Consider the following 15,701-nt stretch of genomic DNA (forward strand, 5'->3'; position numbering starts at 1 on the left):
GATAAATTGAGAACCAAGTGGGAGTGCCAAAAACCATGTGATAAGTGTCTCCAGAAGGAGTGATTTGCTCTGTCACATGGTGCTGATAGAGCAGTTAAGAGGAAGACTGAGAATTTGACTTCTTGGTTTCAAAAATGTAAAGGCCATTGATCTCTTTGACAAGAGCAAGTTTGGAGAAGTGCTGATCAGAGTACTTTCAGAAGAGAAGGGGTGGGGGACGAGAGCAATGGGAGACCGCCGGTGAAAGCTCTTCAAGGACTGGTCCATCATGTGCCAGGCTCTGCTCCAGGAAATAAAAATAGAAGGTAAACCAGACAGGCTGTCTGCCTTTGAGGAGTCCACAGTCCAGAAGAAGAGAGACATGTTTAAAACTAAACTACCTGAGAAATGGTAGGATAGAGCTATCTATGGGCGCTCTGGGAGGACAGAGAAGGGAGGGACCAGTTCCCTCTGAGGAGAAGACAGTTGGAACTCCTGCTGCTGGAAAATCAGGTTCCCAGGTGGAAAGAAGGAGGAAGGGTGTTAGTTCCAGAGTTTTCAAAAGCAAAGACATTTTTTTTTCATTCTTTTTATCCTAATCTCCAGCTACCAGAGAGGCTCGTCCTCAGCAGATACTCAGTTTGTATTTGTTGAATGATTTTGTGAATTCTAGTGGGAGGAGTTTACAAGAAACAGGGTTGCAAAAGAAACCATCACAATAATTTTGACAATAGCAGCAAGGACAGAGAAGAGAGATGGCTTAATTTAGAAAGTGCTGATCAGTTTCGAGGGAAAGAGAGGGTGTTGCAGACAGTCCTAACACTCACATTTCAGCTAATGAGGTTTGTTGAGTGCAAGTACCTTGTGTTGATGGCTTTGTACTCTCTGTGCCTAGGAAAGTGCCTGATGCTTTACTGCTTGAGTGACTGAATGCTATTTATTGGGAAGAAGGCTACAGGATAAGTAATGATTTGGGAATGTTGGGGGTGGGATGAGAGTGAGATTGGAGAAGACACTGGGGGGACTGCCATTAGACTTTTGACGGGAAAGGATGGATGGATGGATGGATGGATAGATAGACAGATAGCTCTGAACCAGACATGTGGATTTACAAGTCATCAGTCTATAGGCGATATCCAAATGTACAGAATCATGGGACCTTGCCAAAGAGAATATCTAGAGGGAGGAGACGGCTGAGTTGGAATGCCAGGAAGTGACATACTAAATAAAGGAGCAGGTGGAGGAAGGAGCACAGTAAAGGAGATTGCAGAGAAGCCGGCAAGGACATAGGAATAGAATGAGAACAGATGGCTTTGTCATCACATAGGGATAAAGTCTTGATGAGGAAGGAGAATCAACAGCATCAAGGGTCTTCAGGGAAGACCAGCAGGGTGTGGAATGGACATAGGCCATGCCTGGCCATTTCTGAACTGGAAATTTTATTGAGTGGATTGGATGGAAAGACTCGGGCTAATGGAACCAGACTGGGATGGGCTGAGAGGCTGAGAGGTTGATTAGTGAAGAAGTAGAGCCGGTGAGGCTGGAAGTAGACATGTTCTCTTATGAGTATACTGATGAAGACAGGAAGACAAGTAGTGGTGGTTTGAGAGCTGGGACAGGAAGTTATTGTTTAATAAATTGGCAGACTTGGACTCACGTGGGCTCTTTCAATTGAAAAAAGAAAAATTTAAAATACAAAAGAAGTGAAGTCCTAGAAGAGGTAAGAAAAGATGGAACCCACAGGCTGAGAAAGCAATATTTTAGAGGAAAGCACAGGGTTGTTTTCTTCCTCTGAGAACAGACAGATAGACCGGCAGAGGAGGAGGGACCAGAAAGTCAGGGCCCGGAGATGAGGACATCATCATCATGTCCTCACTTAGGAAGAGAAGTTAAAGAGGAGCCAAGGTCATCTGCTGAGACAGAGAAGGGAAGGAAGGGGTGGTGAGTGCAAGGCAAGTGGGGAAGATTTGGAACCAAGTTTTTACCGAGATTGCGAATATGACCTTCCATGATATGGAATGCTGTGTGCCCTGGGAGCTCTGGGAGCACTGGGTGACCAGATGGAGGAGTGGAGAGGGTACTGGGAATCAGTAGAGCTGAGATGATGGAGGAGAGATGAGGGTTGGGATGTGGGTTTGCTGGCGAGAGTGACATCACAATGATTGAGAGCAGGGCCTGGAAGGGATAGAGGATGAGCACATCTCCCCTGGGGAGAAAAATTACAGGACTTATTACCCAAAGGGTTGTAAGAAGGAGCTGGATTCCAGGTCATCTGCAAACAGAGCTCTTGCCTCTGGACCTCGGGAATAGAGCTCCCATTTGACAGCACTGACGTCTCCACGTACATCCCCACATCGTGTTTGGGATATGGTTCCTTGTCAGGGTCCAGGGGGCCCCTTCAGCCTGAGTTTCAGCTGCTCTGAAACCCATCTGCCTCCCTCTTTGAGGTGCCCCTCAAGGGATTTTTACAAATGCCATGTGGTCTGTTTTAAGTCAGATTATTTCAATCATTTACAGACATATAGGAACCAAATTCTATACTGCTGTTGATATTCTCTAATTGTTTCTTATTATATTGCATGTTGTCCTTTCATTTCCATGACTCAAGTGCAATCTTACTGAAAGCAAGAACCATATCCTACATTCTCTTGTCTGTATTACTCATTCCACATGGCCTGCTGCTGACACTCAATAAATGTTAGTGTGAAGCTGAATTCTTCACCAAGGAGATCTCTACCAGTGCCTAAACTAAAGAAACACCACAGTTGTCATTAATCAGGGAAAGCACTTGCTTAAGAAATAATTCTTTAAGTAATTCAGCAAATCTTACTTTCTATCTACCTTATGCCTGGCTGAACACTGGGGATGAAAAGAGAGCATCTCCATATTTCCAGAAGTGGGGAACCTAGTCATACAGAGGGTATGGGCACATACAAATAATTACCATACAATGTCAAAAGGGATTGTGACATTTGAGAAGGAATACAGGTACACAAAGTAGCGACAAAGTCTCTCAGGCTAGGGTCAAGGAAAGCTTGGCAGATGTGATGATATTTGAGTCAGGCCAAGGAAGACAAATAGAATTCCAGCAAACAAGGAAGGAGAGATGAACAGACTGGAAATTGAGAAGACCATCCAAGGGCATGATGACTGGAGAGTGCTGTGGCTTTGGGGAACATCAGGGAGAGGCGTCTTAGGGGGCGTGATCTGAAGTCAGACTGGGGTGTGTGTGGGGGGGGTCAGGTCAAATGCCAACCCAAGCAATGCTAGCCCCAACTATCAGACTCTAGCTACAAAAATAGTTCATCAAACGGTCTCACTGAAATGCAGTAAGTAAAACAGACAACAGTCCAGTGGATTTGGTTGGGAGTAGGGCGTACAAGGACCACCGCCCCCCCCCCCCACAACCCCATGCTCAGTTCCTCCCAGATTCACCTCCTTCACTTCCCAACACCTGATGTGATGAGGGGCTGCAGAGGAAGCCCCTAGGACTTTGAGGGGGTAATTTGGAAAATGCCACTGTGACAATTGGGGAAGAAGTAGATGACTATTAAGAGCAGGGTTGGGGGGCGAGGGAATGTGCTTAGGTAAATTGGAGGTGGTTTAGAAAGGTAAGCAGCAAGAGAGTTTTGAAGACGTCAGAAGGGAAGAGACCACAGCTGTCATAGGTGAGAGAGTAGTCTAGTCTGCCTTAGGGCAGTGGCTAGGAGTGCAGAGGACACAGTAGATTCAAGAGCTCAGGACAGCTTTTCCCAGGTGGAATCCACATTAGTTAGAGACTGGATACAGCGGACCTGAAAGAGAGAGTCCCATGGGGAAAACCAAAGGACTTTGGGAAGCAGTGTCCTGGTAGTTGAAATGGTCATTGTAGCAGGGGCCTAATTATGACAGAGGGAAAATCAGGCGGAGGTGAAGCCATGACCTGTCTTCTGAGCTTCCAGGAACCAAAGGGCCTGGGTACCTGGTAGGAGAATGGGTAGCCAACGATTATCCCGACTTAAAAACTAACCTTGTTATACCACTGGAATGGGGAAATTATAGAGCCAAGTACTGACAGGGCTGGGTTAGAGCTGGTCCACACATGCTTTGCTGGAGGCAGTGTAATCTGGAAAAATATTTTTGGACAACAATTTGCATACCATTGAGTCATAAAAATGTTCAAACCACTTGACCTAGTAATTCAACGTGTGGGAATCTGCCCTAAGGAAATAGTTCAAAAGAGTAAAAAGCCTATGTTCACCCATCCAAATGTTAATTTATCAATTAAGCAATTAATTAGAAATTATATGTTGCACCAAATATATTCCAGGAACTCTGCTTGGTGGATAAGCATGTTCACTGTGGCAATTTTAAAAATAGTAAAACATATGGGGTGTCTGGGTGGCTCGGTCAGTTGGGCAACCAACTTTGATTTAGGCTCAGGTCATGATCCAGGGTCCCGGGATCAGGCCTTGGGTCAGGCTTCTAATCTGCTTAAGGCTTTTCTCCCTCTCCCGCTGCTCCTCCTTGCAAATCTTAAAAAAATAAATAAATAAAAGTAGTAAAACATAGTAAACAATCTAAATTATTAAAAATGCTGCAATGGTTTCATACAATATGAGACAGCCATGTGATAGACTGTTATATTTTGAAGCTATATGACACAAGCAGAATTCAAAATGGCCTGTTTTCTGCTTCGGTTAAGAGCACATTTCCTTGAGTTTACTGCCTGGGCTTGAATTCTGACTACCATGCCTTGGCACCTGACCTTGGCAAGTTCACTAGTGCCTCTGAGGCTCAGTGTCTTTCATAGTAAGGTGAGTAAAACGACTCTACTACCTCGTGGGGTTACTGTAGAGATTAAATGAGAACAGGTATGCACAGTGCTTAGCACAGTTTCTAGCCCACAACATGTACTCAGTAAAAGTGAGTTGTTATTTTAAATTTGTAAGAACGTGGGTCAAGAGAGAAAGACTGACAGAGACTGCCCCAAATGTATAGCCCCAGGAAATATTATGGGTGACTTGTCTCCTGCCTTTCATCTAGTATCATTGCACTACAGCTTTTGAGGTTACAGGCAACACAAAGAAATCCAGATCTGGGCAAAGCACTATGACCTACCAGTTCATTCAATGGAAGTCAGAGTGATGAGCAGGTCCTGTCTTTCTCTTCCCAGCTGTGTTTGGCCAGCGTTTGGATGAGACCGTAGCCTATGAGCAGAAATTCGGCCCCCACCTGGTGCCCATCCTGGTGGAGAAGTGTGCAGAGTTCATCCTCCAGCATGGTCTGAATGAAGAGGGCATCTTCCGACTGCCTGGGCAGGACAACCTGGTGAAGCAGCTCAGAGATGCTTTTGATGCTGGGGAGCGGCCCTCCTTTGACAGGTACCCTGTCCTCAGCGTACCCTCCCCCTGCCTCACTCAGGCAGGGACACTTCTCTCTACCAGCTGAGCTATAGGACTTGCACAGCTGCTTCCACAGCCCTGGCTGGTGGTAAAGAGAGCCTTCTGTTTTGCTGATCACTTACAGGAGGAATGACGTGAACTAGAACTAGGGCCTCGATGATGTAGCAGGAGGGGGAGTGCCATGGTGGGAGGGGACCTAGCTTGAGGCCCACAATGCCGGGCCGATGAGGACTGTGGAAGAGCTGAGCTGGCTCTACGGTTCGATTCAGCGTGGTGGAGAACGTACTGTCTCTATACCCAAGGGCTCTGATGTTCTTCCACAGCTTTCCGGAAATGGCCAGAACCAGGACTTCTTGTTAGTTTGGAAGACTGCAGTAGCGTCCACCTCTCAACTTAGTTCTGAGCCTTTTTGGAGAGAGTACATAATGATGACTTAGCAGACTGGCATGCCCCCATGTCTCCCTTGTGGAGGTTGCCCGGGTTTGGTTGGGGCCTACCAGCTGTAGTGACATTTCTTCTCACCATCGCCTGCCTGCCCAACCTCCTGCTGCTCCCTAGCCAAGGTTTCCTGCTCTGCCGCAGCCAGCTGGTACACCCTCCACCCCGACATTGGACGCTCTCCGCTTGTTGTGCAATATTCACCCTGGTTGCCTGTGTGTTCTTGTCCTGCTGGCAAGAAAGAGCTATTGTTCTTTCCAAATCAGCAGCCCATAAATCAAGATTTGGGGAGACAGGCCTCAACTCTATCCAGTTTCCAAAGGTTGAAATTCCCCAAGAGGTTATTTATGACCTAGGAACAGGGTTGATCCTGGGAGAACCATGAACAGCTACATGCCATTAGGTCCCTCTCCCTGATATCCTCTCCCGTCTCCAGCAATGCCCGTTGTTCCCTGAAGCATCTCTCATACCACCTGTTCTCTCCAGTCTCACGGCCACTATCTGAGTTTGACCCACCACATGTCCGTCTCTGCTGCCCTCAGTGTGCAGTAGGTTAACTTATCAAGAGCGCTGTATTTTTACAGGAAAGCAATGGGTGGAGTTGTTACAGTAACTGTAGTGGGTTATGGGCATCAAATTTACGGACCTCTCAGCAGCACTATAAATTGCATTTCATTATCAGACAGCTGTTCAATTAAGCTCACCAACTTTGTATTCCGTTTTCTTCTTATGTTTTTAATTAGCTTTGAGTTGATCAAAAGATAAAGGTGAGTTGTTGCTAAGGGATGTGAACACTCAGCCAGGAGGGATAGAGGTGATTGTAGGGTTTTGTCAGATAACCTGCCTTGGGCTTGATTTTATGGACCTATAAAGTCAGCCTGGGTGGTGGAGTCATAGTCTTTGATTCCTGGGAAATATTTGGGGCTGAAAGAAGGAAAGTTTCACAGCTTGTCATGACCCTTCCATCCCCAGAACTAAGAAGTAGAGTTTACACATGAGAACTAGGAGGGGTCGCCTGGGGGCTCTTAAGAGTCCTCCTAGGGCCGAGACTTAGGTCTACGTAAACCTTGTAGGTACTCATCCAGACCTACATTGGTCATACGTGTGGTTCTAGATCCCCCAAATTGTCTCACTGGAATGAAGAGAAACAAAGGAGTTTTTATTTGGTAGATTCTAGAGCACCTAGATCAGATTCTCATTAAACATATACATGTACATTTAAAAATCTCTTTGTTGAGCTTCTGCCATCCACAAAATTAATGGGCTTCTGATAGCTGTAGTTCTCTGAGACACATACAGATGTGCCACATTTTAAGGTCCGTGCTACCACGGAAGGATTGGCAGAGCCATCCGTGGTGCCTGGGCTAATCTCTGGGGGATCAGGGGTTGAACTCAGAAGTCACCTGGCTCCTGATTTGCCCTTGTCCTTGACTTAAAAAAAAATAATTTAAAGATGTTTCATTGGGTTGAAGGAAGAGCAGAATCAGGAAAAATCATGCTGGAAATTTAGACTATAACTGTGACAACTGATTTGACCCTGTTACAATGGGGGCACAGATATTAAACCAAAAATTTCCTGAAATAATTGCATAATTTCCATTGTGTTAAGTGCTAAAATTGAAAACTGGATGGTACTCTGAGAACATAGAGCAGGAGCCTCCCCCCCTTTTAAAAAGATTTATTTATTAGAGAGAAAGTGGGGGAGAAGGGCAGAAAGAGAGAGTCTTTTAAAAAAATTTTTTTATTATGTTAGTCACCATACAGTACATCATTAGTTTTTGATGTAGTGTTTTATGATTCACTACTTGCATATGACACCCAGTGCTCCATGCAATACGTGCCCTCCTTAATACCCATCACTGGGTTAACCCATCCCCCCATCCTGCCCCTCCCCTCCGAAACCCTCAGTTTTTTTCCGGAGTCCACAGTCTCTCATGGATCATCACTCCCTCTAATTTCCCCCACTACAGTTTTCCCTTCCTTCTCTTAATGTCCTCTATATTATTCCTTATGTTGCACATATGAGTGAAACATATGAAAATTATTTTTCTCTGCTTGACTTATTTCACTCAGCATAATCCCCTCCAGTTCCATACATGTTGACACAAATGCTGGATATTCATCCTTTCTGATGGCTGAGAAATATTCCATTGTCTAAATGGACCACATCTTCTTTATTGATTTGTCTGTTGAAGGGCATCTCAGCTTAAATGGACTTGTAGTTGGCCCAACCCAGGACTCACTTTCACAACCCTGAAACCAAGAGTGGGATGCTTAATGGACTGCATCACCCAGGTGCCCCAGAATAGGAGCCTTTGGCATATTCTGGTGGATTTACAGAGACCCTCCAAAGAGAAACGACATTTACACTCAGACACACTAAGGAGGCACGAGGGGTTAGTCAGGACAAACAGAATTATCTTCCCCCAGTAAAATGAATCAGGAAGCTTCCTCTGGTTTTAAATATTCCCAGATGATTTATATAGATAATTGTGCTCTTTGGTTATAACTTTGAAGCATCTACACTATATCAATGGTTATAACCCTTTCTTTTTTCTAATGTTAGATATTTTTGCTATCATAGTTTCTTCTGATTGAACTATCTAGTAGTTTGTGGTTTTTGTTATTGTCATTTATCTTCGAAAGATTCTGTTTTTTTAATGTATCATTGATGCTGTCTTTCTTATTTCAAATTGTTGTTGGCAACATTCATTGCTTGGGTGTAATTTGTGTGTTGGGGACTGTGCCAGGTAGTGGACAGAATGTCAGAGAATGGAACCGTGGAGGCAGGAGGCCAGAGAGGAAGCTGGGGCAAGATCCTGGCAGGAGGCCATTACCTTCTGAAATAGAGCAGTGAAGGGTGGGGGGCAGGACTTAGAGCAACTCAAATGACATTCGGGTAGGATTGAGGGGCTTGGGAAGCTAACTGGATGTGGAGTGAGGGAGAGGCCCTGGATCTTACTAAGACCATAGAGATGGTTGTGGTGCTGGGGCATGAGGAGGACCCACTCTTGGACTTTCGGATAATGTGTGTCAGCAGGTTGTCTTTCTGCTGTTTTCTTGGGAACTTCTCATGTATTTTGACAAGAGGGCTTTGCCCAGGAATATTTTTAGGCAGTGAGTCAGCAGGGAAGGCTTTTCCAGAAGCCCCACCTTAAGTGAATGGTTCCCACCCTCAATTTCCTGAGGCAACAGTGGACCACAGTCTGGGCTCTATGCCAGTTTACAGTCTCATTTTGAGGCTGCAAAAGGGGGGCCTTTTCAGGAGACAGCTCTGAACACTGGCTATTAAAACAAACAAAAAATACTTACTCGGGAGGTCAAGACAGAATGTCAAGTCCTGACATTCTCATTTCTGCCCCCTCCAATGCCTCCCTTCTCCTCCTTCTGCCCACACTGACCCATTCTGCCCCTTCTCCAGGAAGCTCTTCTCCCAGCCAATTCTATATTCCCCATCCCTAAAACTAAGGAGACACTCACATGGTGTGAACCTCTTACCACATTGTAGCTTTTCAAAATACTACCTGGACAGTTGCTTAAGAATACTGATTTTTTTTATATGAAGCAAATAATTTCTTCACTAATGAACTTCAAGCATATGGTAGACTCAGACTTATTTTCTCTTACGGAACTGCAGAATAAATGCAGAAGGTCAGTGGACTTCGATGAAGGGCCACATATGAAATATCGAGACTTTGTAGGCCAGTCGGTTTCTGCTGCAGCTTCTCAGCTCAGCTCTTAGCAGAATCTTTGTACAAAATGAGCCAAAGACAATGCAAAAATGAATGAACATGACTGTATTCCTGTAACATTGTAGGGAGGCTGAAATTCAAATTTCATATTTTCACAGGCCATGGAATAAGCTTTCTTTGAGTTTTGTTCCCAACCATTTAGAAACATAAAATCCATTCTTAGCTCAAAGGCTGTACAAATACAGGCAGTGGGCCAGATTTGACTCCTGGGCCAAGGGTTACCCACTCCTGCTGTAAGCTGGAGAAGCTGTACTGGAAAAACCCGAGCCTCCCTCGTTAACAGGCAGCCATCAGAATACCATCTATGTGTCTGCAGCAGGACCTCTGCTCCCCACCCTCCCTTACCCATGTTCTCCCTTCCCCCTGCTGTAACTTCTTGTCACTCTTCAGATTGTCCCCATGGCTCCCCAACTCTCCACTGGGTGTCCCTGTTTTTCATACTTTCATACAGTCCTAGGTGCTGGGTTTCCTGGTCATGGTACTAACCTCACAATATTGTAATGACTTGGTAATGTGTGAGTCTGCACAGCTCTGTGGTTCAATGAGGCTGGGTGTCCTGTGTATCCCTCAGGGTCCCCGCTGAAATTGCAGTGCTTGACATAGTATCTTGCACCTAGTAGGTTCTGTCAATGCTTACTGACTGAAAGCGTGACTGTGCAAATATGTAAATGAATCCCAGAAACGTTTTAAGCTCTCCGAGGCTTAAACGAGATCATGGACCACAGATATAAATGAGTTACTGCATGAAAAATTAGAGACTAAGTAGAGAATGCAAAATTGTGAGGCACTAAGGAACTTGGAGAACAAAGAAAGAGATGAAGACAAAGATAATTTAATAGGATCAATGAAAAGATAGACCTTGAACTTACCTTTGAGGTAGTTGGGTAGAAGAGATAAAGGAAGAAGTATTGGGGGTCATTATTCCAGAAGATTAGTAAAGATGTTGTGTTCAGATACATCTGTATCAGACTCTACTCCTTGGCAAAACTCCCTTTTGGAACCTGAGGTTCTATTCAGTGGATCACTAAGGGGAGGTGAGGAATGTTCCGGAGTTTCACTTTCAAAGAACATTGCGTATTTTTTTGCAGAGAGACAGACGTGCACACAGTGGCCTCCCTGTTGAAGCTCTACCTCCGTGACCTCCCAGAGCCCGTGGTTCCCTGGAATCAATATGAGGGGTTCCTGCTCTGTGGGCAGCTCATGAATGCAGATGAGGCAAAGGTCTGTATCTCATTGAAGTTAGTTGTCCTGCTTTGGAAGAAGGTGTCGTTTATTGAACTATTCTGGTGGGCAAGCAACGGTGGGTCAGGGAACCCATAACTTTGAGTGAGATACTTTTTCAAACTGGAACTTTGTCAGCACAAAAGGCAATTTAAACCAATCATCGTGACAGCCTTGCTGAGATGTAACAATCCAGTGCAGAATTGAATATCATTGAATACACCCAAGTCACTGTAAAATTAATAAGAGACAGAGGAAGCTTCTGAGAAGGGTTTCAAGCAATATGGCCTTGCTGAGACCCCGTGGGACGCAAGGACAGAGCTGACACACTGGAAGTCAGGGGAGAGGTGAGAATGTTCTAGTTCCATGGTGAATGAGTGTCAGGCATAGACATACAAGGGATGCATTTGACAGAGAAAGGAAGGACAAGGAGCTTTTCTTTGTTCTTTTCCATTGCAGCTGCTTACAGGGCTGTGGTCAGTGTCTGTGGATGCCTTCTTGTTAGAAGGCATCGTGTTTGCCTGCAGGATTTGTGATCTTATGTAAATCGTTTCCAGAAAGGTCTTATAGTCAATAGTCACTACCCTGGACTCATGTTAATTAAACACACCAACCAACAAAAGAAACCAGGAAAACCCATCTAACAATAAAAAGATCTTCATGGTTTTTAACCAGGATTTGCAAAATCAAATGCCTAAGAAATACTTTTATTAATACTGCTAATAATTAGGGTCTAAGTCTCTGCTTGGGGGCGTGGGTAGTTCTTAGCACTACTGTGTTAAAGCTCTCTTTGGCAAAATGGTGCACAGAAATGCCTACAGTGAAGACCTGGATTTAACTTTGATTTTGTCTTTAGGCAAATTAAGCATTTTCTACTAGAGTTCATTTACAGCAAAACATTCTATAATGGCAGAACTGGTATATAGTTGCATTGATCAATATGATAACCTCTAACCACACGTGGTTATTGGGCACTTGAAATGTGGCTAGTTCAGCTACAGAACCAAATTCCTAATTTTATTTTGTTTTCTTATTTAAATAGTCACCTATGTCAAGTAGCTGTTGTACTGGACAGCACAAACTGAGACAAATTTCATAATAACATCTGCTATACTTAGGATTGTTTTGAGGACAAGAGATATGAGGTAGGTGAATGATATTTTTAAATGATTGTTTTAAGGAGAGGTTTATTCTCTATTTTAGAATTTATTAAATAGTATACCCCAAGAAAACTATATATATATATATATATATATACACACACACACACACATATATATAATGGTATATATCATTATATATTATATCATTATATTATATATAATATATTATATAAGGTATCATATGATAATATATTATATCATTATCATCATATCATTATATCACATATATCATGATATATATTTTATATATATACACACATACACACATTTTTAAACCACAGAACAATAGTACCCTAGACTGGGTAGAAAGAGTAAACTATGAGAACTTCTCTCCTAACTCAGGGCAAAGAGCTTCACCATTTAAGAGGATCCTGGTACAAGATAAAAGGTGATTTTGTATTTCAACATAAGGAAATGAAAGAGATGATACAGGTGAAGCAAATACGCTGGAGCTGTTGTAGCTATTTTCCGACCCAAAAGTTAGGTTGCGTGATCTCATACAGATCTTCCTCAGCAACATAACGCAAATAAAGCCAATCGTGGTGTCAACCTTCCTGGGATGTAACAATCCAATGCACAATGGGACTATAATCAAATACCTCAAACCACTTTAAATTTAGTAGCTGAGTGCATGATTTGGGGCAGGATTTATGAATTTTTTTGTGGGGGGTGAAACGAGGACATGACAAATCTTAATTAATATAGGCATATCAGCTCCTCTTTGTGGTGATGCAACATGGGGGCTTAAGTGGGTAGGAGAAGAATAAATGCAACAACGCTTTTTGGAATGAGGTTTAAAAGTTGGCTAGAAAGGCCAGGCAACCTCTCAGCCCCTGGCTGCAGGGAAAACAAAGGAGGTACACAGATGCAGATCTGACAGTAAGACTCCCTCCCCCACCACGCCCACCGAACTTCCCCACTTAGGACCTGCTTCTCCCAACTTTCCTCCATCTCAACATTTCTAAGTTTCTAATCTAGGGTAATGTTCATCTGGATAGGGCAGAGGACATCAGCCTTGTGAAGAATTGGCTTGTTAAACTGAAGAGGATGGAATCCCAGTATGAAGCAAGCATCCTGGATACAGAGAGTCTGCACCAAGTCACTGCGCGCAGGCTGACAGGGCTTAGGGTGCAAAGGAGAGTTGCTCAGGGTTGAGGGAGCCTGTGTGTCCCATGTTAACTGACGCACTTTTATAATCATGACGTGTGTCTCATGTTAACTGACACGCTTTTATAATCACGACGTTATCGGCAATGACTACAGACACTACAGGCAGCTGCGGATGAAAAGAACTAAGAAAATCTCTCTGTCCTTCCCCTCCCTGGCACATGCATTCCTTGTATGATGGTCTCATGGAGCTAGAACATTCTGACCTTTACCTGTCCCCCAGCCCCCAGATTAGTCAGCCTATCCTGTGTCCCAGCAGGTCTCAGCAAGGCCATATTGCTTAAAACCCTTCTTAGAAACTTCCTTATTCTCTCACTACTGATTTTTTTTTTTCACTTCTCTTCTCTTGGGGTATTTGGTTTTAAATACCAAATAGCTTGGGGTATTTGGTTATGATCCAGTTCTTTACTGGAGTGTTAGATCTCAAGCATTCACTAAGCAAACAATTCTTAAGAGTATGAGTTGTTGGGCGCCTGGGTGGCTCAGTGGGTTAAGCCGCTGCCTTCGGCTCAGGTCATGATCTCAGGGTCCTGGGATCGAGTCCCGCATCGGGCTCTCTGCTCAGCGGGGAGCCTGCTTCCTCCTCTCTCTCTCTCTCTGCCTGCCTCTCTGCCTACTTGTGATCTCTCTCTGTCGAATAAATAAAAAAAAATCTTTAAAAAAAAAAAAAAAGAGTATGAGTTGTCAAATCATGCTTGCCTTAGAGTAGCTCTGAGTTGGGGAAGAGGATATGACAAATTTTTAAAAATGGGCTGTAAAAATATCCGTAGCCTCTCCATACTATTTTTTTTTTTGCAGCTTCCTGTGAATTTATAATTATTTCAAAGTGAAAAGTTCTTAAAAAAAAAAAAACAACAACAACACACAAAAACTATGGAACAGGAGTGACTGCCCATGCTGCTTCTGTACCGATACATCAGTTATGTTCCCCATCTTCTAGAGTCTCATTGCTGGAAAGGGAGCAGGCTGGTTTACAGTGTAAAATCTCTTCCCAGGCTCAGCAGGAGTTGGTGAAGCAGCTGTCCATCCTTCCTCGAGACAACTATAGCCTCCTGAGCTACATATGCAGGTAAAAGTCCCCTGGCATCACTTTCTAGGTGTATCAGAAAAAAAAAAAGAAAAAAAAAGGCCCAGTTAGAGGAGGAAAGGGGGTCTCTTTGAACTCACAGCTTCTGGTCCAGACCTTGGGAAGGTCAGCCATATTCATGCAGCACTGAAGTAGTTCCCTTTATCCACAAGATAATTTCAAGGATCCATTCCAAGTCTGATTGGCAAGCAAAGTGAACATGCTTCCTCCTTTAGGCCTGCCCCAGGGCTGCCTGGAGTCCTGGGACATGCAGGAACACCCAAAATCCTTATAATGTTTCTAGCAGTATCTCCCATCTTCCCGACTCTGGGACCATAATTTAGTGTCCTGGAGACATTCATGGCAACACGTAACATGTTGTAGTATCCAGGTTATAAAAGTAATACATGCTTGATTTGGAAACCAGAAAAATACAACATACTATAAATAAGAAATAAAAATAATACACAGTGTCCTCACTCAGCAAAAGTCACTATTACTGCTTGGGCATATTTCCTTCTGGATATTTTTCTTTCTATGAAAGATCTTTACATATATCAATATAAATTATTGGGGAACAATTTTTTGTATGTATTTGTATCCTACTGGTTTTGGTTTAATATTATATTTTGAGCATTTCCCTATGTCATAAAATAGAATTATAAATGACTATGGTATTCCATAATATTTCCTCGTTTGAAAACACCACCATTTATTTGGTAGTTTCTATGTATTTGGAATTTTAAGTTGTTTCAGCCTATCCATTTAAAAATAGTTTTGGAGAAGGTATTTAGAAATTCCTTTGCCAATATTGTCAGGTGTTTTTTTTTGGTGGTTGTTGCTTTTTTTTTTAATAAGGAAGGTGAGAGCTTCATGCCTTCATTAGGTGGAATTATAGTAAAAATTCTTTCTAGTTGTTGATTACCCACTGAGAATTGAGATGCTTGGCACTGTAATCATAGTCCCATTCCTGAGACTAGAAAGAAGGAGATGGGATCCATCTCTGAGATCTCTGTGGTATCTGGAAGTGCTTCCTTCTGGCAGCTTTCTATTTCCTACTACGGGACTTCCTGGCTGCCCACAGGTTCCTACATGAAATCCAGCTCAACTGTGGTGTTAACAAGATGAGTGTCGATAACCTGGCTACCGTGATTGGTGTGAATCTCATCAGGTCGAAGGTCGAAGACCCTGCTGTGATCATGAGAGGTATAGCTGGTCCCGTGGGGAAGGCAGGTACAGAGGAAGTGACAACAATTATCTAGTTATCAAAGGGCACTGCAATTTTCCAAGCATTTTCAGTTGATTCCCTTGTCCCTACTGTGAAATAGCCCCGTGAAAGGAGCAGGGCAGAAGTTATGTCCATTTTCCAGATCTCAGCTGAGCAGAATGGTGAAAAATTGAGCCAGTGGTCACACAGTACAAAAGGCTAGCACAAAAACAGTATTTTTTAGTCTTGTATAACTTTTAAATACCCTTAGCCAGAGAAAGCAAGTTTGCCAGTGAATAGAGAAAGCAAGCTTGATTGTATAAG

General features: G+C 43.5%; 1 protein-coding gene across 2 annotated transcripts in view; it reads left to right on the forward strand.

Moving 5' to 3' along the window:
* The window catches only part of ARHGAP25 (Rho GTPase activating protein 25), an 85,246-nt gene that overhangs the window by 61,887 nt on the left and 7,658 nt on the right, over positions 1–15,701 (forward strand). For both annotated transcript variants that reach the window (XM_059187864.1, XM_059187863.1), the window contains 4 exons: positions 5,135–5,342; positions 10,642–10,774; positions 14,100–14,173; positions 15,255–15,376. In XM_059187864.1, the coding sequence (XP_059043847.1) occupies positions 5,135–5,342; positions 10,642–10,774; positions 14,100–14,173; positions 15,255–15,376 (537 nt within the window). The remainder of the gene's footprint in view (positions 1–5,134; positions 5,343–10,641; positions 10,775–14,099; positions 14,174–15,254; positions 15,377–15,701) is intronic.

This window comes from Mustela lutreola, chromosome 9 (genome assembly GCF_030435805.1).
Source record: "Mustela lutreola isolate mMusLut2 chromosome 9, mMusLut2.pri, whole genome shotgun sequence".
NCBI classification, from domain to species: Eukaryota; Metazoa; Chordata; class Mammalia; order Carnivora; family Mustelidae; genus Mustela; species Mustela lutreola.